Genomic DNA, 23248 nt, shown 5'->3' on the forward strand with positions numbered 1-23248 from the left:
CCTTCCTTCCTTCCTTCCTTCCTTCCTTCCTTCCTTCCTTCCTTCCTTCCTTCCTTCTTCCTTCCTTCTTTCTTTCTTCATTCCTTCGTCCCTCCCTTCCTCCATTTTTCTCTCTCTCTCCCCTTCTCTCTCTCTCTATACACACAATATATATACATTCTCTCTCTCTCTCTCTCTATATATATATATATATATATATATATATATATACACACACACACACACTATATCACGTTATATAAAGGACTGAGCAGCCACAGATTTGAAACTCATGCTCACAGGCAGCTATGTTCCATAGGCACCCTAAAACTAACCCCATGAGTACCGGGGATGGCAAGAAGCATCTAAAGGAAGATGTTTTGCTCTATTTTCACTGGCATTCAGGGGTATCAGATGTGCCTTCATCTGGAATGACAGGAGCCCTAGTTTTTAATATCTTAGTTATGGACAGAAGCCTAGAGAACTTTACCAGCAACTCATGAAGCCCAGGCTGCTGAAGGAAACTTGCAACCTGCTGGAAATAGAAGAGATTTGGGTGTCCAGGGCTGTGGGGTCTGAGTCCTACCAGCGCTCCTGGCTGTGGCTCTGGTGATGGGGCTACTAGCATCATGAATGAGCAAGTATAAGGGCCAGCACTTGGCACACTATGAAGGCTGTCTTCGAGGAGGCATCGTTGGGTTACCCTTATGTCTACAGGCTCCTGGATGTTCTCCATAGGGAAGAGGGAGGTGGCAGCAGGCAAGGTGAAGGTCACAGAGTGAGTGGTGGCAGTGTACACTGAAGAGCCTTGCCAATCCCGTGCCTGTATTCTGACCACAGGGAGAGAAGAAGAAGAAAGTCAGTGTTTGAGGAGGAAACCCACTCTGAGCTGGGAGGGGGAGGGCGGGGCTCCACTTTACTGTCAAAGATGGCTGTATTTTGTGTTTGGCTGTTTCTGTGTTTCAGACAGAAGTCGCATCAGAATCTGCTGGTGCCTCTGTGTGGCTCAGAGGTCCATGAGCAAGCTCATACCAGAGCTGCTTAGAACTGATGCTCAATCCCTAATATAGTGCCAGTACTTAACAGGTGGCTAGCAAATCACTTCTCCAAGTTTCTCTCCCCTACCTGCCTTGACCTTTGATGCCATGGGCTTACAGCCCCATCTTTTCTGGCTGTTGACCTTGTCCCATTTGATGAGTCAAGGGACCTTTTTTTCAGAGTTGGATACTGCTTATGGAATCTGCCACTTGGACCCACGTCTGAGCAACCCTGGTCTGAGGAGCCAAAAGCCCAGGCTTAGTGTGAGAGCCTTCATCCTGCCTATTGGCCAAGGAGTGACATGGAGGTGTGTGTGTGTGTACAACCATGTGTGTGTGTGTGTGTGTGTGTGTGTGTGTGTGTGTGTGTGTGTGTTTCCTCTGGGTTGGAAATGATCTTTACCATTCTGTATCAGAGCAGCTGTGATCAGTTAATGGCTCTAAGACTGGGCCCATTAACATTCCATTGTGGAAGGACCACAAGGCTTGTGGGGCCCAGAGAAACATAAGCCTCCTCCTATCCCCATGCATATATAAGCAGTTAATAGTTGCTGGGAAGTGGGGCTCCTTTCTTCAATGGTGTGCCCACCCATAAGTTGCCCACACTCCTGTAACTAACCTCTGAAGTTCTAAGTTAGATGTGGGTGAAATTGTTTCCCTATTCTGTTGTTTCCCTCTGTATATGGGTGAATTAAAATAGATGTCCCAGGCTGGCCATGGTGGCTCACTGACTTAGAAACCCAGCACTGAGGCTTGGGCAGGGTGATTTCTGCAATTCTGAGACTATCCTGGTTTACGTAGCTAGTCCTAGGTCACCCAAGGCATATACATATAGACTCTGCCTCAACAAATAAATACATAAATACATCAAAGGAACCCCCCTGAAAAACACATATGACAGGAAGTCCCCAGTCGGTGCTCACTGAGACAAACCTTCCTGGGAAATCCAGGCAAATGTGTCTAGGACTGCCACCAGCTCTCAATAGACAATTGGATAGCCAGGTCACACTCAGTGAGGACCATGTGTGTGAGGAGGTGGTCCCATTCATTAGGCCCCTTACCTGCACAGCTCAGGAGACTCCAACACTGGGCTTAGCCCTCCATAGTTCCCTTCCTGTCCCACACAAATACCTACTATGGTGGAAAGATTCCACTATACCCAGGCCCAGGTCCCAGTACTTCCCCAGCCTGGAAACTGGCCTCTGGGCCCTGCCTTGGGTATCAAGTTTATTGGGCTTGCACAGTACAGCTCAGTACCTGTCCGTGTATACAGAGATGGAGGGTGTGGCCAGGATGGCTGGAAGGTCCCCTGGCAACGTTCCCAACAGAAGGGCAGTCTGCAAATGGTCTACAGCCTGAAGCAGCTGGGCCACAATGAGAGCCTGGAAAGGAAGCAGAACATTACTGTGGTCTGTCACCATAGAGCCCTTTGGCTGCTGTCACAACGTTAGCAGGGACTAGGAGAGGACAGGGACGGGATAGACAGTAATAGCCCTGCATGTCATAGGCAAATCCGGCTTCTACAAAGGCCAAATCATTTGCCTGGCTGTGGGCTCTTCTGCCCTCACAGCACCTCCATGAGGCAAATGCTTTCTCTCCCCTGGACAGAAGGGAGAGGGGAAAACAGAGAGAGGTCGTCACTCGGGAAAGTCACGTATTGGTGAGATGAACCAGGGCTCTCAGGAAGTCTGGCTCCAGGAGGCATATGGAGAGCCGTTGTGCCGTGTGGCTCTGGGCTGCAGGCACATACACGTGCCCTAGGCCTTGCTCCAGGAGAGGTAAGAGCAGCAGGCAAGGCTCGGCTCCCTGCCCACCCAAATCCCCAAACACAACACATTTGGTGCCAGTAAGTTGGCTCCGTGGGTAAGGTGCTTGCAACAAAGCCTGATGGCCTGAGTTCCATCCCAGGGAGTCACGTGGGCATAAGTAGCAGGTGAGCATTCCATCCCACGTGGTGGAAGGAGAGAACCAATTTCCCATGGGTTGTCCTCTGACCTCCACGTGCATGCTGTGCCGTGTGAGCCCCTCAAATAAATAAATAATAAATGTTTAAAAAGATTTTGGCACATCCTCATGGTGACAAACAGGGCTAGGCAGGGTGCGTAGGCATGTGTGTATAAGGATGAGCATGGGAGTCCGTGTTTAGTGCGTAAGTGTGAGGCCACATGTGAGACGTCTTTGCATGTGTGTCCTTCAGTTCTTTTTGAATAAGAAAGGTGGCCTGTGGCATAGAGGACTGTGGAGCAGTGACCATTAGGCTTCGTGGCTCCGCCATGATGCTGTCCTGAGAGGCAGCACTGTGGAGGTCCACCAGTGACTCAAGAGGGGGGTGGTCACCCCTGTCCCTCCTTTCTTGCTCTGGGTGTCTGACTCCTAAAGACATTCTGTATTTTGGTTACAGGAACCAGGCTATTGCGCAAACTTGTGAAGTGGTTCATATAACCTGTCTAGTGGACAGTCCAAGTACAGACAAGGAAAAGAGGCTCAGGAAACTTAGGTGGCTTGGCCCCGAGTGACAGGCAGGAGTCAGTGAGTACAATGCCCCTGTTCTGTGTGCTATCCACATACTGCTTTCTAGAACCTTCCCCCAAGCTTCCAAGAAACATCGGACCCTCTGCACCTGTTTCCTCATCTGTAAGCTGGTGAGAAGGATGCACCTAGCAACACTAGCGTGAGCTGGGCATGCGTGTGAACAAGGTCCAAGGTACCCACCTGGCTCCTGTCAGCCTCCGTAGGCTCTTCTGATCCATGGCTGAGGGACGCTTCCAGCACATGCCCCGCAGCCTGAAACATGGCCCTGGTGGCTTCCTGGTGTCTCTGATCCTCAGAATGAACCTTGGCACTGGCTGTCAACAGGGCTTCAGTGGCATGCAGCAGAACCTGGCTGGCCTCCCACTGGGATCACCCAAAGAAGGAAAAACAATAGGAGTCCCTGCCTGGGGCGGGCGATTCAGAAAATAAGAGGTGTATTGGAGGGGTGCTTGGGAGGGCCCCAAGCCAGGGAAGAGCTAGACCAGAGCCTGACATAAACAGCTCAACTTAAAACTGGCTTCTCCCTCCCTATAGAGGATGGATGGATGGAGGATGGATGGATGGTAGATAGTTGTACATAACACTCATGCCAATTTTGTGATTTTATATGTGTTTGTAAAATTATTTGTTTAATGTCTCAGTTGGTGTCCCAGTAACCTAGAGGTACTATGAGGGCAGGCCCATGTGTGAATGAGTTCAATCCCTGGCACACATAGACATTCCAGAAGCCTCTGTAGGGTGAGTGAATTAGTGTAAGCACAAATGCACAGAAGGGGGGATGGGAGCTATATAGAGGAGTGTGTATATGCAGGTGTGCATAAAACAGACAAAGGAGCAGATGGGGTGGGAATGGAAATGTCACGTCAACAGCACGAGACCCTGGAATAGTTTCAGCCATGCTGGTTTCAGACTAGGAGATATGTGAGGACAGGCCCCCAGGCAAAGCAGCTGGGCAAGATCAGGGCACTTCTTCCTCGCCATGGCTTTGTGGCTTCATTTTGATCCTGGGTTGCTATAACCCTGGGAACATGGTACTTGGCTATGATTCTTCAGGAAGTGGATCCTGAAGCAAAAGTTTGAGCGTAAGTCATTGATTTGAGGGTGATCCCTGGGAACATTCTAAAGGAGTGGGGATGTGAGAGAAGGAAGGTGTGGTAGTTTGGAAGAAAATGGACCCCACAGGTTCGTAGGGAGTTTCATTATTAGGAGGTGTGGCCTTGTTGGAGTAGGTGTAGCCTTACTGGAGAAAGTGTGTCGCTGTGGGGGGTGGCTTTGAGGTCTCCTATGCTCAAGCTCTGCCCAATACGGCACACAATCCCCTTCTGCTGCCCCTGGATCAAGATGTAGAACTCTCAGCGCCTTCTCCAGCACCGTGTCTGTCTGGATGCTGCCATGCTTCCCGCCGTGATAATAATGGACTAAACCTCTGAAACTGTAAGCCAGCCACAATTAAATGTTTTTCTTTATAAGAGTCGCCATGGTCATGGTGTCTCTTTATAACAATAAAACCTCGACTAAGACGGAAGAGTCAGAGGTCAACACGGAAGGTATGATCAAGCCTGTTGGAGTCTGACCTGGGACTCAGTCCTGCTCAGGGCTTACCTCCCGAGAGTGTCTGGAAGCTGAGGTGCTTGTGCCCCTGTCCCACCAGTCACTGAGCACCGTGTGAATCCCCTGCCATGTGAGCAGGTGGGAGAGCTCTGGGGGTCAGGGAGGCCCCAGGCTAGACTGGCAGGAGCCAGCAGCTGCATGATAGGTTGACACACATTGGGTCAGTTGCAACATCTGGACACACACTTGGGACCCAAAATGAATAGGACCCAGTTGCTCCCTCTGGTGCCCACCAGTGGTCAGTAAGCATACAGGCCATAAATAAGCCCAGCGCATAAGCCCAGAGTAAGGCACTAGGACATTCCACGGAGCACCGTCTCCTGTTCCTCCCATGAAGGGCTCTTAGAGAGAAGATGACAGAAGTCTTGTAGCCCCAGGAGAGTGCCATAATTGAGGGATGTCTTTGATCTAACCCTAATGAGTTGCCAACCCCACACCATGGGGAAATACATGTGATAGCCTGGCTCAGCCAATGGAAATTCTCACCTGGGCCACAGGGGTGAGCTCCTCACTGCGATGAGTCACCTCTCTCAGGGCCTCAGCCAAACCCTGAACCCTCTGCATGTTCTCCAGGCTGGAGGTGACCTCGGACAGCGATCTCAGCACAAGCTCTCTGACCTTGGCACAGAGGGAGAAAGACCAGGAGAGAAGCTGTATTTCAAAGGCTTTGTGGAGGCATTTAGGGAGAATTTGGGGGTCCCAGGAGTGACCTGGCTCATTCTGGCTCTGTAGACTTGGATGCATGGCAGACAGGATAATACCCTCATCTGAATCTTTAAAACCTGTGACTATGTTGTCCCACAGAGAGAAGAGGAGGTGTTTTGACAAAATCATTCTGAAGATATAGCTCAGTTCAGCATCTTCAAACAGAGAGCTCTTTTGGAACTTACAGGTGGGAACAATGTAATCACAAGGGTCTTTATAAGAGAGAGGCAGAAACATTGGGGAAGGAAATGAGTGATGCACACAGAGGTGATGAGAGGAGAGGAAAAGGTTTGAGAAATGTAGTGAGGGCATGCTGGGGTGATAGCTCAATTAGTGAAGTACTTGGTTTGCAAGAATGGAGACCTAGGTTTGGTCCCCTAGGCCAGGACTGATGACAACCTCTAGAAGCTGGAAAAAGTAAAGAGCAAATTCTTCCCTATGGCCTTGGCCTCCAGAGGTTCTCAGCCTTGCCGAGGCACACTTGATCTAGGCCAAGTCACTTTTCTCCTCTGGTCCTCAGTTCCATCATCTTTAGTATGAGGGAGCTGGGGTGAGGTTCTCAACTTCCTTCTGGGTTCCAGAAGGCTGTGGCTCCATGGAGTTGGGCAGAGAAAGTGGGTTACTGATAAAGAAGGTATTTCCTTCACTCTATGCCATTCATTGGAAGAACTAAAGCAGGAAGTGACCATTGGGAGGCACTCAAGGCTTCTCTGATTCATGAGCCCCACCCCCACCCCAAGAAGCGACATGCAAGACCCTAAAGGACCCACTTCACACACCTTGCACTTGACATCTATTCTCATCTGCCCAGAGCCTGGGCTCTGGTCTTCCTGGTTCAGCTCAGATGACACAGCCTTGGCAAATAGGAGAAGCTGCTCACAGCCATGCTCATCTTGCAGAGCCGTGGTGATTCTCTCTGACACAATATTTTGGAATGCCACCTCTTCAATGTCTGTGTCACCATGTCCCACCTGGCAGGGAAACCAAAAATGGGCTCAGCCATCTTTGTTCAAGAAGCTGGCTCCTAAAGTCATGGGTTTGGGAGCGAGCAGAGCAGACCTAGCAGAAGAGCGCTCACACTTCCTGAGTCTGGAGGACACCTGGACCCATTTGTACCAGGCTGCTGATGGCTTCCATCTTGGGCAAGCCCACACTCCACCTCTAGTTGCTCTCTTCCTCCTATCCATCCCCCAACCTGTACCTGCTTGTTAACCATGCGCTCCTTTTGAGATCTCTCCAGGCTCCACCCAGAGCTCTGCTGGCTGATCTCAGTCCTAACTCATCCCTGAGTTCTGCCCCACCTTGCCCTGCTCCCAGGACCTCCCCATACTCTGGCTACTAAGTCAAAAGATACACAAAGGTAGAGGTTGGATCCATTGTCCATGGCCTTATCCTCAGGACCTGGCACATAGTGGGTAGATGCTCTGTAAATATTTGTGGAAGGAATGAGTGAATAGGCGATTCATCACCCATGCCCTCAGCTGCCTCCACATGCCTTGTAGTTCCTGTACTTCAGTTGGGTGGAATCATCTCTCAGTAAGGAAACCTAGCCATCCACTGCCACCCACCTTAACTGCCACTTGGGTCTGCTCTCTGTCCCCTCCCTGATTGGTGACAGAGATGACTACTGTCAAGACAAAGCCATCCTTTTCTTCTCCAAGTGGTAGATACACAGTAGGGAGGGCTGGTTCAGGGCCGCAGTGGAGGCAGGATCCTGGAAAAATGGAAATAGAGAAATTAGTTCCCCTGGACACAGGAATAGGGAACTCCCAGCTATTAAAGGTGTGGCACCCACTCTGGAAACCCACAGGGTTGGGGAGAAGGCTGCCGCACAGGTGTCTGTACCTTTAAAATCATTTCCCTAAAGTGTATGAAAAATTGAGGAACCATCTCCCCATTTACAAGTGAGTTTATTTTTTTTTTATTGTTGTTGTTGTCATCATTTGTTTCAGTTGCTTTGGTTTGATTCTTACATTTTAAAAGATTAGATTTATTGATTTTTATTTTATGTGTATAGGTGTTTAGCCCATGTGTGTATCTGTGCACCGTGCACACGTGTGGCGCCTAAGGGGGCCAGAAGAGGCATTGGATCCCCTGGAACTGGAGCTACAGATGTTCGGGAGCCACCATGGAGGTGCTGGGAACAGAACCTGGGTCCACTGAAAGCGCAACAAGTCCATCACTCCTCAGCCATCTCTCCAGGCCTGAGGTGGTTTGCTTCAGTTTTGGTGTTTCTGTTTTTGTTTTTTAATGTGGTAAAGTAAATTACAGTGTGAACCCCAAAAAGAAGTTAGGGAGTGGAGGGAGAGAAAGGAATAGCAAGAGGAAGAGAAACAGCCCCCTTAAATGCCGACCAGAACAGAGCCACACCACTTCAGGAACCAGCAGTGTAAGCTAGGTGAATTTGTTTTGGTTTGTTTTAAAATCTTTGTGGGGGGGGGGTACCCACATAGCACAGCACATGGATGGAGTGCAGAGGATAACTTCATGGTGTTGGGTTTCTCCTAACACCCTTATGTGGGTCTGAGGATTAAACAAACTCAAGACTCGGGCTAGAGCAGCAAGCACCTGTACCCACTGAGCTATCTCATCGGCGCACTGGGTTGTTTGTTTGTTTGTTGTTGTTTTCGTGGGGTTTTGTTGGTTTTGGTTTGTTTTCCTGAGACAATGTCTCACTCTGTAGTTCAGGCTGGCCTCGAACTCACCATGGAGCCTAGGCTGGTCTGGAGCTCAAGGCAGTCTTCCTGGTCCAGCCTGTCAAGTGTGGGGACTGTAGACACAAGCCATCACCCTTGGTGTCCACCTTGGCTTGGGGCTGTAACAGTGGTGGGAATGGAATCCAGGGCCTCACACGCTGCAGACAACACTCTCCTACAGACCTTTACCCCAGCTCACACCACCCGCAGAGACGCTCCCTGTCACTGTGTCTCAGACATCGCCCCCTGTGATACGTGTCTTGGTGCTCCGCTTGGTATATGGCCTGGTCTCTGCTGCTAGAAGTTAAAGATCACAAAAAGCAATGATTTCCTCTGTTGTGCTTACTACCACATACCTAGCACCCAGAACACAGGCTGGCATTTGACACGTCTGTTGTAAACATGAGTGAATGAATGAATATCATTTTTCCTTAAAGGAGACCTACACATCAAGGGGGTCTCCAGTCACTGTGTGGTGTGCAGACAATTGTGAAGCCATTGGCTTGCAAATGAACACTCACTGTTGTGTGCCTTGCCTCCTTGCCTTCTTGTTTTGCTGTGTGAGATGGGAACTGAGGACAAAGGGGGGAAATGGCCTTTCCCTTTGGGTGCTGTGGGGTTTGCTTTGAAAAGGAAGCCTACTTGCCTTGTCTGAATGTTCTCTTTCTTTCCACACTCAGACCCAGTCATTGCCTTCTTAACAGCCCAGCATTTGCACATTCTTTGACAAGGTACCCCATGAAACCTATACTCCTTCAGAAGGACTTACACCCACCTCTCCCTGGTCAAGGAACACTGTTTATGTCATGCGATGTCTGGGGCAGGATATTTAGAGTATGCTAGCCTCAGTTTGAAAGAAAGTTCTACTTGAGCTAAGGCCTACACAGAGCTTGTGCGACAGTCCCCAAATGCCCAAGACCACAGGGAGAACCAACAGCCACCAAAATGGAACAGTAAGTGGAGTGAGCTGTCCCAAGCCCCCATCTCTTCATAGTCACCATTGTTCTGGAAATGTAACTGTCATGACTGACATGGCTGACCATGTTCGGTGTCAGGCAGTGTAGGTGGGATCTTTGACGGTCACCCTCTATAAACCTTCACACATATAAAAAAGGCGCTCTTTTGAGGTTTGCTTTGTCCTGTGACTGTCGTTCTCTGCTGCCATTCACAAATCAGGGTCAATGAAAGTGTTACAGGTTCTATGAGACTGACGCAGCTCTGTCTTCCCAGGTAGCTCCAACTCCACACTTTCAAAGAGTCACTGTGATTCTCTCTCTCCCTCTTTTCCTCCCTCCTCTACTTTTCTCTCTTTGTCTCTCTCCTTTCCTCTCCTGTCTCTTCTCCCTCTCCCCTAATTCTTCCCTCCTCTTCTTCTCTCTCTCTAGCTTTCTCTCTTCCTTTTCTTCTCCCCTTCTTTCTCTGTCTCTCGTTCATGCGCGCGCGCGCGCGTGCGTGTGTGTGTGTGTGTGTGTGTGTGTGTGTGTGTGTGTGTGTGTGTATTGAGGACTATGGCCTGGTATGTCTCTACCTGTTGGGTCTCTTCATTCATTTAACCCTTTCATATGCCCTACATTGAGACAAAGTCATTGTGTCCTCCAGGCTTGGGCAGATGCTGCTATTCCCTGCTGTCCTTCTGGTGTGTTGACTGAGCCAGTGCTTATCAAGGCTTAGGAGCCCCTTATCCAGTTAGCCTCTCTCTATTACAGAACATATTCATTGCATGTCCCTGACAAGAACAGTCCCCATTCTTGGAGAAGATAGGCCTGGGAGATGAGGGAAGAGCAGAGTCTGTAGTTGGTACCTGAGTGCAGACAGAAGCAGTACTCCACGGGGCCTGGGGCTGTGGAGGTGCTACAGAAGAGAGCAAAGCTCGTCAGTACAGTACCCTCCTCCGGAACAATTGTGCAGACAGGCACCTCAGGTCGAGGCAGCAAGCTGATCACGTAGGTATCCTCCCCATAGGCATGGCTGGTCAGTGCTGGGAAGTGAAGATTCATTAAGCTTAGAAGTCTGTGTGTCCAAAAGCTCAATCCCTCTTCAGGATGACCTGGGGAGTTCATTAAGCAAAGAGTTCTGGGCCCTCTCCAGACCCATTGCCTCTGACCTCTCTGGAGATTCTAGGGTAGGCCCCCAAATATTCACATCTAACAATTATTCCCAGTGAGAAAAGAGACTCAGACAGATGTGGGGCTGGAGTTACACTATGTATTGTCCAAGTGGCCTTGGACTTGCCCTCTGTCATCTGTAACGTGGAGCCAATAACAATTTCCTCACAGGGACTTCATGAGCACCTCACCCAGAAGCCAGGTCCCTGGGCCGGGGAAGAACCAAGCTGGGAGCTGGAAGCACGTGGACCCAGCCAGAAGCCCTCTCTTTCCATTCTCACCCTCAGCACTGTGCCCCTGTGTGTCCTGTGGCAACATGCCACCACACCTGGCACAGCCACTGAGTTTAAAAAGAGTATATGGATGAGAGCGCTGAGCAAAGGAGAATATTTCCTGTTTTTTTTTTTTTAACTATTTATTTTTAGTTTGTGCGCATTGGTGTTTTGCCTGCACATAAGTCTGTGTGAGGGGGTCAGATCCTGTGCAACTGGAGTTACAGACAATGGTAAGCTGCTGTGTGGGTGCTGGGAATTGAACACCAGTTCTCTGGAAGAGCAGCCAGTGCTCTTAACCACTGAGCCATCTCACCAGCATCCCTGACTCCCATAGAGGAGAATCTTAATTGGTTACAACTGAAGCCTTGGCCTAACTCACTTGAGAAGGTCTGAGGTAACACTGAGCAAGTGCCCGCCTCAGTTTGTCTGGCTGTGGGTGCTCTGTGGGCTGTTAGGAAATACAGAATCAACAGCCAGAACCGACAGTACTTGCCCACAGTCCCAACACTTAGGAAATGTGGAGTCAAAGGAAGTGTTCTTAGCAAGCATAACCATCCTTGTTGTGTGACTGTCTGAGCATTGAGTTCATTTTCAATAACCATGTCTCCTGGTAGGACACACAGCTTGACTTAGGGTGGCCAGCTGGTCCCACTGGCGTTCTATCTTGTAAGACAGCGGGTCCAGGACAGGCATTTATATCACCTCAGATTCACACGTGAGGAAAGTGAAGCAACAAGAAGTCAAATCCTTTGATCTAGGTCTCCCAGGCAGAAAGCTCATACCCATACCCTGCTCTGTGCTAGGCCAAAGTCTTTTATTTCAGTGTTTCCAAGTTGTTTTTGTTTGTTTGTTTTGTTTTTTTGTTTGTTTGTTTTTGGTTCTGTGGCGAGATGGGGTGGCAGCTTCTCACCTGTGACCTGGATGTGGATAACAGGTCCCCAAGTCTGCAGGAAGCTGCTGTTCAGCGACAGCATGGAGGAGTTGCTATAAAGGTGGGTCAGTGAGCGTGGCCAAAATCCTCTGAGTCTGCAGGCACCTGGGAGGGGCTCAGCCTGCAAGAAAACAGCACTCGGGTCCTTAGAGTCTGTTAGGCAGATCCCTAGGCATCCTCAGTCCTGTGGCTTCCAACTCCCTGGGCCTTTCAGAGTTCTCTGTGATGAGTGAGTGGCAGGCACTGCCACCACCCAAGAGGCCAGTAAACAGTCTCCAGCCTTGCCCCTTGTCCAAGGTCAGGTTCCAAGAAAAGGAGCCTGAGGAGGGATGTGTGCAGGTCACTCACAGAGGGTTTGCTCATCATGGAATCAACCAGGCAAGCAAGCCGGGCAGAGAAGGGAGTGAGGGCAAGCATCCTTCTCAGCATGGCCCATGGGACCTTGGCCATGTGCTGCAGAAATGTCTTTCCTTGGGGCAAAGGCGCCAGGTTGTTAGACTTTCCTGTCCATCAATTGCAGGCTCCCAGCCCCCCTGCATCGCAGTTGGTATATGTACATTTCCTGGCAGAAGGCTTGGGCCAACAGTGTCTACCTTCCCATAGGCTTGGCTCTTTTGTATCCATTCACCTGTCAGAAGTCAGGTCCCGTTAAAACACGTCCCCTAACCTTCCCGACTGCCTTGGCACTGGCTCCAAATGGGGTTGGCCCCACCCTAGCTCAGAACCCAGCATGCCACACAAGCCTGGTCCTCTCAGAGGAGACAGTTTCTGCTGAGTGGTTGCAACCACTCACCTTCTCTGATGAGGTGGCATCTAAGTACCAGGTGAACATGGCCACTGGGGTTTCATCTCCCACAGTGACTGTGAGCAGAACGTCTTGGTCAGCATTCACTGGCCAGCAGTTCTTCACACAGCTGGAAGGTACAGAGAATAAAGAGAGAAATCTCCCTCAGGCATCATGACTGCTTGCCTGGCATTTGCTCAGTTCTTGAGTCTGTGGAGAGGTTAGGACGTGGCCTTTGTCCAAAGGAAAGATGGAACAAAAGCCACCAGTGCTCCAACCTAAACCTTGGTCTGCTGGCAGATGAAGAGAGTCAGGACATGACTAGATTCCCAGGTCTGCAGTATGCAGAGGGAGAGGCTGAGACAGGGTCCTGGCTTCCAATCCTAACCCCGTCACTTAGGAAGACTTGCCTCATGTGAGTTGCTTAAACTCTAAGACTTGGTTTCCTAGCTGCAAAGGAAGTGGAGAAAGCCAGAAAACTGCCAAGGTTCTCTTTCATGTTGATAAAAGCCACGGCTCCATAGCACACGTAAGGTGCATAACTAGAGTACCCTGAGAGTGACATGTCAGAGCCCCTAGAGCACACGGGAGCATGCCAGGCTCAGAGGGCATGTATGATTGGTCCCAGGTGACCTCACTTCTGAGTGGGTGGATGGAACATGAACCATGTGTCAGGGTCTAAACCCTGGTCAGGGGTGTCTTCTCTCGCTCTTTCTCTTATTTTTGGAGACAAGGTCTCTTATTGAACCTTAATATTACATGTTTGGTTAGACCATCTGGCCAGCAAGCCCCAGGGATCCTCCTGTCCCTGCTTCCTTTGTACTGGACTTAATAGGGCCATGGTGTTATGTCTGGCTTTTTACTTGAGTGCTAGGGATCTGAACTTCTGTCCTCATGATTGCACAACAAACATTTTATCAAACAAGCTGTTGTCTCTACAGCCCCCTGAACCTTCTATATGCTGTCCTACCTCACCCCTAGAGCCCCTGAGAGGTCATTTTGACACCTGCTGCATGTCTGATGTCTCCCCAGGTCAATTCAGTCTTAACTCCTTTTTCTTTTGTTAATGTCTTTCCTAATATAAGCAGGCTGGTGGGTTTCTACAGACCTCCCAGGCCATTCCCCAGCTCACTCTGAGAGCCAATGTCTCAGCTCCCACCCTCCAGCTTCTATTTGGGTCCAGCCAGTGGAAAGCATTGATTGGTAGGGGAACAGGAGTTTTGAGGATAGGTGCTCTGAGGAGAGCATGAGACTCTTGGTTGCTTACCAAAGGGCTGACAGAATCAATGACCATGGTCAAGGCCATGGCTCCTGTCTCTCTCCACCAGTTGTAATTCAGAGGGGACTCTAGTCATGCCCCCTCTTACCTCTGCAGTACTAGGATTGGCTCACCCCATCCTATTGCAGCCCCGCACTGTCACTTGCAGCAGGTGGAAGGACTATTCCTTCAGTCCTGTTCACCTGAAAGATGATGCTTACCCACCTGCAATCAGTTCTGACTACAGCAGGCTTCCAGCAGGGACCTGGCTGGCAGGCCTGGCAACCTCAAGCTCCGACCTTGACTCCTATTCGGTGCTACGCATCTCCTCAAGGTCCCTTCTATGCTGAGAGCAGAATGTTTTAAAGAAAACTGTGATCATGCCCCCTCCTGCCCAGAGACCGTGGGTAGTTTTCACTAGAGACTCTTGCATGACCTCCCTCTTTCTCCTCTTCCCCAATGTCCTCCTCCAAGCCTCTGTTGAACTCCACTTCCTATGGTGAAGCTCCTCCTTCTGTCCCCCTGATGGAGAAGTTGTCATAGGCTTCTTCTGTCCCTTCATGCCATTTATTGCTGATCCCCAAGTTGCCATTCCTACAGGAGCCCAGGTGAGACCACCCTGCACATCTCACCCCTGAGTGGCTGATGAAGAGCATGCCCACACGCCTCACCTGATTTGAGGCCCAAGGTCCATGGGAGCAAACACATAGAGGCACCGTTCTGTCTCTTTCTGCAGTTTCCAGCCCCTTAGGATAGCCAAGTGCAGGGTGACGGCAGAGTTGACCGGTGGCAGGCAGGAGGTATGGAGCACCAGCAACCTTTGGTCTGTGTGGATGAGCTGCCTCTCCACACAGTCAGCCCACTGAGCCCAGCAATGTCCTGAGAGAGATGGGTAGACAAGTGTAGGCTTTCTGGTTTAGCAAGGCTTCTGTTAATGGTGTCTTTGCTTTGTTGAGACAAGGTCTGCCTGCATAGCCCAGGCTAGCCTCAAACTCAACATCTTCCTGCTTCTGCCAGGGTTACAGGGATGAGCCACCATGCCCAACCTCCAGTCATCCCATTTGTGTATGTGTGTGGTGGTGTATGTTAGGAGGGAATAACCCTCTCAGATGGGGACTGTTTGGTCACAGATTTTATCTGGATTTGCCAATGCATGAACAAAGCAGCCTGGCTTTTAGATTTTGTTACTGTTTTTAAACTTCCCCGTTCCCCTCCCCTTCCTCCACTCTCCCCCATTTCCCTTCTCCCCACCCCTGTCGCCATCTCTCCTTGGTTTGCTCTTGCCTCTACATCCATTTCTACAGTTTACACTCTGACACACACAGGTTGACAGGGCTGTGACACAGCGTCAGGCCTGAGCCATGTCAGATAAGGAGAGAACAGGCAAGCTTGGCCATGCTCTCTCGTCAGTGACAAGGGCAGGCAGCAGAGTCACATCACCTACCACAGGACCAGCGGAAGTCCAAGCCTGGGTCATCATCCGGCCAGCCTAGCGTGACTTCTGTGAAAGGGTCCACGTACAATTCAGGCTCAGTGAACACCTTCATGTCCCCTTTGTCTCCCTGCAGAGGAAGTGACCGCCAATGAGACATCGCTCCATAATTCTGCTGCCTCCAACCTGCCCTTGACCCTAGAGCAGCGCATGCTGACAGTGGCCACAGGGTGGTCTTCTGCCCTTGGCTTTCCCTCAGGAAGCATGGAGTGCCTTCCTAAGACTCTACTACATAGAGTCTATGTAAATCTAATACATAGATTTGCTTCCAGCGTCGGCTTGGGACTCAAAGTGCCGTCATCTGCACGGACAGAGGCCATTCTCAGCCAGGCCCTGTGCTGATGATGAGAAGCATGGTTAACAGAGACCCAACTGGTCTCTGTCCTTAAGGTAGAGAGGAAAGACAGGGAGACTAATGGACACGTAAAACTCAAGAGTACTGCCTGTGCTTGGTTGTATTCAATTAGAGGAAGATGTAGGCAATCAGTGAAGAATATAAGCCTTGAGTGATTTGGGGAGAGATGACTCAGTTAGTAAGGTCTCTGCTTTGCAAGCATGATGGCCTGATTCAACCCCCAAACCCACTAAGGGGCAGCAATATATGCTTGTAATCCCAGCCTTGGAGAGATAAGACTGACAGATCTCTGAGGTTCATTTGTAGCTGGTCTCCACTATTTTGTGTTTTCTTCCTTTTTTTCCATACTTTATCCCTCCCTAGATCCAGGTTTACCCTCTATCACTAGATAGGAGAGAAAGAATAGAAGAGGTAGAGAGAGGGAGAGCTCTAAATCTAATTTCTTTCTTTTTGTTTCTTCTTTGAGCACGACCACTAACAAGCCACAAACGGCCTCCCTGAACCACCACCAACCCTAGCTAACTATAGCATTTATGTGCCCTCTGAAACATTCCAGAATTCCAAATGTCACACAATCGCAGAAACGATTTGTAGCTGGCAAAACCACGCCTCTGCCAGACAAGGCAAATCATAGTCAGCTGCTGTGAAGCAGCCCCACATCCCAACACCTGAGATTAAAATGAAAACATTCTTATATTATTTCTCTCTCTCTCTCTCTCTCTCTCTCTCTCTCTCTGTGTGTGTGTGTGTGTGTGTGTGTGTGTGTGTGTTTAAGAGACCAAAATTTCAGAATTCTCACTACACTCACTGGCAAACCAGACTAGACTACTTGAGCTCTGGGATAAAGAGAGATATTGCCAAGGTGGATGGTCCTGATGTTGTTCTCTGGTCTCCACATGCTCATACACATACATGCACATGTAAAGAGAAACTAAGGAGAACCTAGGGCTTAGGACCAGCCAAGTCTCAGAACGGGTCATGAGCTCATGTCCCCCAGCCATGTTCTGAGTCTGCGAGCATCTGTCCCTCTGAGGATTCACTAGCTTCTGACCCCCAAGGTTGTCACAGAGACAGGGAAGCTTTCCTGTGGGGACCGGCTCCCAGAAGCATCAAAAGGAAGAGGAGACGGTGCTGGCTAGGCAACATGGAGAGCACGTCAGTTCTGGCTGAGGAATCAGCAAGCCCAAGGTGGATTCTGGAAGTAATTGCTGATGGGGCAAGACAAACAACTCAGCTGTGGGTCCTCTTGTTCAAGCCTTGACCCAGAATAACACAAGGCTGCAGTGGACCTCAACCTCTGATGTGGGTGCCCGTGAGCATGTGGAGGTCATAGTGTCAGGCCTTGCCTTCCGCTTTGTTTGAGACACAGGCTCATTCTCTGGTGGATATGCCTGACTAACTGGCCTTTGTGCTCCTGGGAATTCTCCTGCCACCATTCCCATCTTGACAGAGCACCGAGATCACAGGTGCGTGCTATGGTGTCCAGCTTACACCTGTAGCAAGAGCTTTCCCCACTGAGCCCTCCTCTCACTCCACCTCTGAGCACACCTGGGAAGGCACACACTGATAGTTGTTCTCAGGGCACCTGGTTCCTATTAGTCACACACTCCTCAGTTTCTTTCTTCTCAAGTGTTTATCTCTAAGCTTCATGGGCAGAGACCACATCTGATTGTTTTTAATGTCACACTCAGCCCTAATGTCAATTCTTGAACATCATAGAGGCACTGTAGGTCTTAGTTATCAGTAAGCACACACACAGCGTCAAGGGAAAGCAGAGTTTACTGTCATAAACACTAAACAGCACAGTTTGTTTCCCAAAATAAGTGCTACCAGGTACAAGCTTCGTTCTGAATACCGCTGCAGCTGCAACCCACAATCAGGTCAATTATATTGCCATTATAACTTTAGAAATATTTTCTGATTGCCCCTATGAGTTCTCATTTGCCTGTTAAAAAGAACTTTAACAGACGTGTGCTAAGGCCTACCAACACAAGCCAGTGTCTTGTTCTCTAACCTTGTTGAGGTTAGAGAACATGCTTTTGGGCCTCTTTCTCCAAATGGAAGAAAGCTTGGGGACTCTTGGGGACCCTGTCAGTATCCTAAACCCAAGACTTAAAGCAGAGTGGATATTTTTTCTTGTGAAGTTAAATGTGTTGAAGATACTCACATTCTTTGCCTCAGTGCTTATTCCAGATGGTTCTTGGAGACTGGAAGGGGCTGTGAATATGATGAGAACAAGCATTAAGCTTTGGTGGAAAACATTATAAAACGTTGTCAAAGGCAGAGTCATGCAAGGGTTATGTTGCATACTCAAGGTCCCAGCTGGATGGGGATGTGAAGGGGGGTGAGGCAGCAGAAGGAGCATGTGAGCCTGGAGTTTGTGCTAAGTCTAGACAACACAGTAAGACCCCTCTCAAAGACAAAACCAAACAAACTACAAAAACAAAGGCAGCATGTTGAAGATGCCCCAAGATGTCTACCACTCAGGTGATGGAGACACAGATGGATGACAGGGTTCTGTGGGTGACAGATGTACAGCTGCCTTGCCTGGCCTTTGCCTGAATGCTAGGGATCTGACCTCAGGCACTCACACCTGAACAGAAGCTCTTGACCCATTGAGTTATCTCCCCAGCCCTTATCTTGTATATTTCTGTTCCTGTTTTTCCAGCACTGGTTTGCTGGGTGTTAAGAGAGAAGGATTCTAGGTTCTTTTTTTTTTTTTCTAATTTATTTTTTTTTATTTTTTATATTAATCACAGGTTATTTACTTTGTATCCCAGCCATAGCCCCCTCCCTCATTCCCTCCCAATCCCACCCTCCCTCCTTCATCTCCTCCCTGCCCCTTTCCAAGTCCACTGATAGGGGAGGACCTTTCTGATACTTTCTGTGGTTGTGTCTTTAGAGCACCTGGAGGAGTCTGGGACTGTGGAATGGGGTCCGTGTTCCGAGCCCTATTTGAAGGGCTACTCACTAGACCCCAGGCAGGTTCAGTGCCCTGCAATCTCGAGGGTGCATACGCCTTGCCTGTGACTGTGAGGTTCCCAATGTCCAAGCACAAGTCTGAGAAAGTGTTCCGCACACGCACGGTGACCAGAAAGGTGCCTGCAACACAGAGAGGGAAGAGTCACCGCATTGTCGCAAACTCAGTGACCCGAGTGGAGACAGCTCTGCCTAGGTGTGCCTGTCTGGCTGCCTGACTGCAGCCCTGAAATCTCTCAGCCTCCGGGCTTCTGTGAGTCCTACTGTATACCAGGCCTGGGGCGACGCTCTGGGGACACATGGGTGAAGGAACGAGACACAGGGACATAGTGGGCTCTGGGTGGGTTACAGTGCATGAAGTGAACGTGGAACAGGGCTACGCTTCAAAGGGTGAGAAGGTTCTTTGAGGCTGGAGAACACCATAGGCAGGGTTCCTCACTCGTGCCCTGAGGGATCAACCTGTGATGGAGGAGGGAGGTGGGGAAGAGCAAGAGGGCAGGAACAAGTGATGTCTGCCTGCTTCTGGAAAATGCATGGACCAAGCATGGTAAGAACTGTCGAGAGATCGGATGCAGGTCTTCGGGACAGGGATGGGGAGGGAGTGAGGGGAGGCCCGGAGAGGAAGGTTCTGTGTGCGTGCATGCACCCAGCTGAAGGAGAGGTACGACCCTCATCATCCTGGGGGTTGTAGTCTGAGGGGCCCAGCACAGACGGTACTACCAGAGGCAATTTCAAACATGTCCTTCAAGGGCAGAGTCCTGACCTGCTCCATTTGTGTCCTCCCTCTTACTGGACAGGCCCAGATCATCTGGCCTTGGGGAGAAAAGATGTCTGTTAATCTGAAAATAGGCAAGAAGCCACTGGACTGGTCCAGATTTTTTTTTAATCAGTTTAAAGGGGATAGCCGTTAATGAATAGCTTCACCTGAAGAAGAGGAAGACAAAAGCCAGCAGGTGTGCCCACCTTAGGGTATTGCGACATGATGTCATCCACAAAGTTCAACTCAAGAACTTGGCAACTAAGCTACCAGAGAAAAAATAAATAAATACATCTCAGAATGTTTTAAATCTGTTTGCAATTTTATGTTGGACTGTATTTGTATCTATCCCGGGCTATGGCTCAGGGATTGGATATGTCTGCCAGTTGTAATGGGGATTAATGCCCGAGCATGGTATGTATTTTCTCATTTGACCACTCTTTGGCTTCTTCCTGTTCCAATCGGGGCTCCTGGAGAAGGGGGTGGGGAAGGAACCAACAGGATGGTGCTGGATAAGGCTGTGAGTCACAGGCGGCACTTAGCAAAGCCCCATTGGCTCTCTGATAGAACCTGCCATTCTCTTTGCTGCCTCTCCTACAGTAGAAGGCCTGCCCAGTGTCACCTCCTTCCTGGCATCCCCTGAGCCCCATGGGGAGCTGTGGGCAGGACGGTAGGCTACCTGAGACTCACAGCCTAAAAATCTTATCACTCTGCCTCCAGGCTGCTCAGTTCCTTCATAGTCCGGATGCTTCCTCCCCCGACCTACTTCCACCTCCCAACCCCCGCCCAGCACCTGTCTCCACTTTCAGCCTTTATCTCTCTCACCCTGGCAGACGGAAGTTTCCCCATCATGCTCTCCTCTAGGAATGCTGGTGCCGGGAGGCACCGAAGACACCTCCTCTCTAGTGCTTCTCAGAGGGGTTGATTTTTGTCTCTCAGAGGTCATTCGTCAATGTTGAGGGGCACTTTTGGCTGTCATAACCTGGGATGATGGCCCACTTGCATCTAGTGGGTAGAAACCATGGCTACTGCTAAATACCTACTGTATACAGTATAACCCCACAATCACAAGTTGCTGCTTAGTCCCAAGCAGCAGAGGTAGGGGCTCATGAGGCCCTACCTGCACCCGAGGGGCCATGGGGAAATAGTGGTTTTCTTCAGTGCTCTTGCCCATGCTTTAATACATAACCTATGTCCTACAAGCAGTCTTAATTAGAGTCTGTGGAATAAACACACACACACTACATGAAAGTAGGAAGAAATACTGGGGGAGAAATGGGGTGAAGAGAGAGTGGGGACTGAGAGGGTGATGGGGGGTTGACGATAATAAAAAATGTATTACATCCATATATGAAATTGTTAAAGAATTAAAAAAAAAAAGTAACAACATGAGAAGTGTCTAGGCTGAGAGCCCCTTCAGACAGCTGGAAAGAGTGACAGACAGTATGTGTGCTCTCACTCAGGAGGGTCTTAGGCAGGGTCACCAGGTGAGCCATCACTGTACCAGGAGTCATTAAAACCTGATGGTACCAAATTGGAAATAGAAAAAGGGGTGCCGGGAGGGGGAGCTACTAACCCCAGTACCTTCAAAAGGAACTGCCACATGGTAGATCCCAGATGATTGCCCAACACTCTCTTCCTTCTGGGAGAAGGTTGCATTGAGTCCTGCCACCTCAAAGGTCAGCTCCTCCAAGGTACCATGAGCCACTGAGACATTGACCAGCAGATCCCACCCAAGCTCCACGCGATCAGAAGCCCAGGAGGCCTGCAGCCCCGACAGCAGCTCCATGAAGTGGACAGTGATGTTTCCAGAGGGGCCGGAGGCGGTGCTGTTGCCGACGGCTTGGATCTTCAGGTGGTGCCTCCCAGGTCCCAGCAGCTCCTGGATTTCTCTGTCCAGGGTCAGATTGTAAGTGTTCAAGCCCCTCTTGGTGGTGAGCTCAGCCAGAGTTATGTTATCCGAAAGCACAGCGTAAGTCACCCCAGTTCCTAGGTGGGGTAAGGGAGATTTAGAAAGGCTGTTACTAACTGTGCAGCTAGCATTCTCAGAGAGTGCAGACTGAGTTCTTCTGATGTCAGAGTCTGCAGTAGACACAGACATGGGTCCAAAGAAATATGTAAGGACATATCTCTAAATGCTAACTGTAATTATTTCTGAGTTTTCGCTTAATTTTATTTATTACTTTCTGGATCCTCTCTGCTCATTTTTATGTTTGTTTAAGACAGAGTCTAATGTATTTCAGGCTGGTCTTGACTTTACCATGTGGCAGAAGCTGGCCTTGAACTCTTGGTTTTCCTGTCTGAACCTCACGAGTGTTAGAATTACAGGCAAGCACCACTATGCTCAGTTTATATGGTGTTAGAGCTTATACCCAGGTTTCTTTATAGCAAGTACTCTACCAACTGCAGCCCCATTGTTACTGATTTCTGCCCCTGAACCTAGACATTTATAGCAAATGCTTAGAACATCTTGATGCCTTGGGGTGGGAAACTGAAAAAGAGGAACCTCTGGGCAAACACAAGGATTTGGGTGCATGAGAATGAACTTCAAGTTTGTTTGTTTGTTTGTTTGTTTGTTTGTTTGTTTGTTTTCAGGCAAAGCTGGTGGAGGTGTTTTCTTTAACATCTATTGATGACCTCCTGGGACAGTAGACCACTATGGAACTCATCCTGCTCTCCAGAGTGGGGCCTCCCTAGCAATCTGCAGATGACTGTCCTAGCTAGATCCTAAATATTATAGTTGGCTCAAAATGTGATGTATGCAACCAGATGATATTCTTCCCAGTTGAAGCCAGGCCAAATACATTTCTTGTTTGGATGCTGATGGAAATAAAAGGGAGGGAGGAAGAGGAGGAGGAGAGGAAAGAGGAGGCACCGGTGATGATGCTGGTGATAATAATGATGGTGATGATCAGTTGGTGATGATATCGGTGGTGATGGTCATTTGGTGATGATATCAGTGGTGATGGTCATTTGGTGATTATGGTGATGATGGTGGTGATGGTCATTTGGTGATGATGGTGGTGGTGGTTATTTGGTGATGATGGTGATAGCATAAAGCTCGACAGGATCAGAACCCCTAAGTTTCATGTGTATTCCTGCCTCCTTCACACCTTGAAAAGAGCTGATGCACAGTTATCTCCATAGGATGACTACATAAATCAATGAAAGATTACTTTACTTTGCCCCTGGTGCACAGATCAGCCCTTGTTAGGCAATAGGCACACAAGAACAGAAAGGAGTCCCACGAGTGCTGTGTCAGAGCCCATCGTAATCACATTAAGACTGTCAGAGTGAAGGTCGTACTGAGTCAGATCCTTCCTCATTTGATGATCACTAGCACCACAGTCATCATCGTCATCATCCTTGTCACCACCACCACCTTGTCAACATCCCCCACGGCATCGTCACCACCACCCTAGCTCTGAACTGCAGACTTTAGATCAACAGGGCTTAGCTCAGCTCTCTAACTGGCCTGTGCTTTGTGGGGAAAGGCTGCTGTGGATAAGGCAAGGAGCTTTCTGTGGACAGAAGAGGTGCTGCTTAAACTATCAATGGAAACTATCCAAGCACCAGCTCGTTAGGATGGATGTGCTGAGGAATAGTGGATACCAGGACTAATCAAAGTGATTTCTGTAGTAAATTAGAATGGATGCTGTGACCAATCATCGTGGAAAGCTTAACTAATCAAAGTAAATGTTGTAACCAATCAAAATGGCCTCTGTCTTAATTAGGAGACACTGTGTCCAATC

At 49.4% G+C, this 23248-nt stretch overlaps 1 protein-coding gene across 2 annotated transcripts in view; it reads right to left on the reverse strand.

Moving 5' to 3' along the window:
- The window catches only part of LOC129687104 (polycystic kidney disease protein 1-like 2), an 81366-nt gene that overhangs the window by 43912 nt on the left and 14206 nt on the right, over positions 1–23248 (reverse strand). Inside the window, exons 7-20 of one of the 2 annotated variants that reach the window (XM_055621405.1) lie at positions 21081–21485; positions 18785–18862; positions 17928–17977; positions 15358–15475; positions 14585–14792; positions 12665–12785; positions 11851–11992; positions 10362–10538; positions 7433–7578; positions 6644–6835; positions 5646–5777; positions 3729–3911; positions 2274–2398; positions 683–809 (exon numbers count right to left, since the gene is read on the reverse strand). In XM_055621405.1, coding sequence (XP_055477380.1) covers positions 683–809; positions 2274–2398; positions 3729–3911; positions 5646–5777; positions 6644–6835; positions 7433–7578; positions 10362–10538; positions 11851–11992; positions 12665–12785; positions 14585–14792; positions 15358–15475; positions 17928–17977; positions 18785–18862; positions 21081–21485 — 2204 coding nt within the window. Of the gene's footprint in view, positions 1–682; positions 810–2273; positions 2399–3710; positions 3912–5645; positions 5778–6643; positions 6836–7432; positions 7579–10361; positions 10539–11850; positions 11993–12664; positions 12786–14584; positions 14793–15357; positions 15476–17927; positions 17978–18784; positions 18863–21080; positions 21486–23248 lie in introns of both variants that reach the window. The other variant, XM_055621404.1, reaches the window with a different exon arrangement.

This window comes from Psammomys obesus, unplaced genomic scaffold, assembly GCF_907164565.1.
Source record: "Psammomys obesus unplaced genomic scaffold, mPsaObe1.curated_primary_1811, whole genome shotgun sequence".
Classification (NCBI taxonomy): Eukaryota; Metazoa; Chordata; class Mammalia; order Rodentia; family Muridae; genus Psammomys; species Psammomys obesus.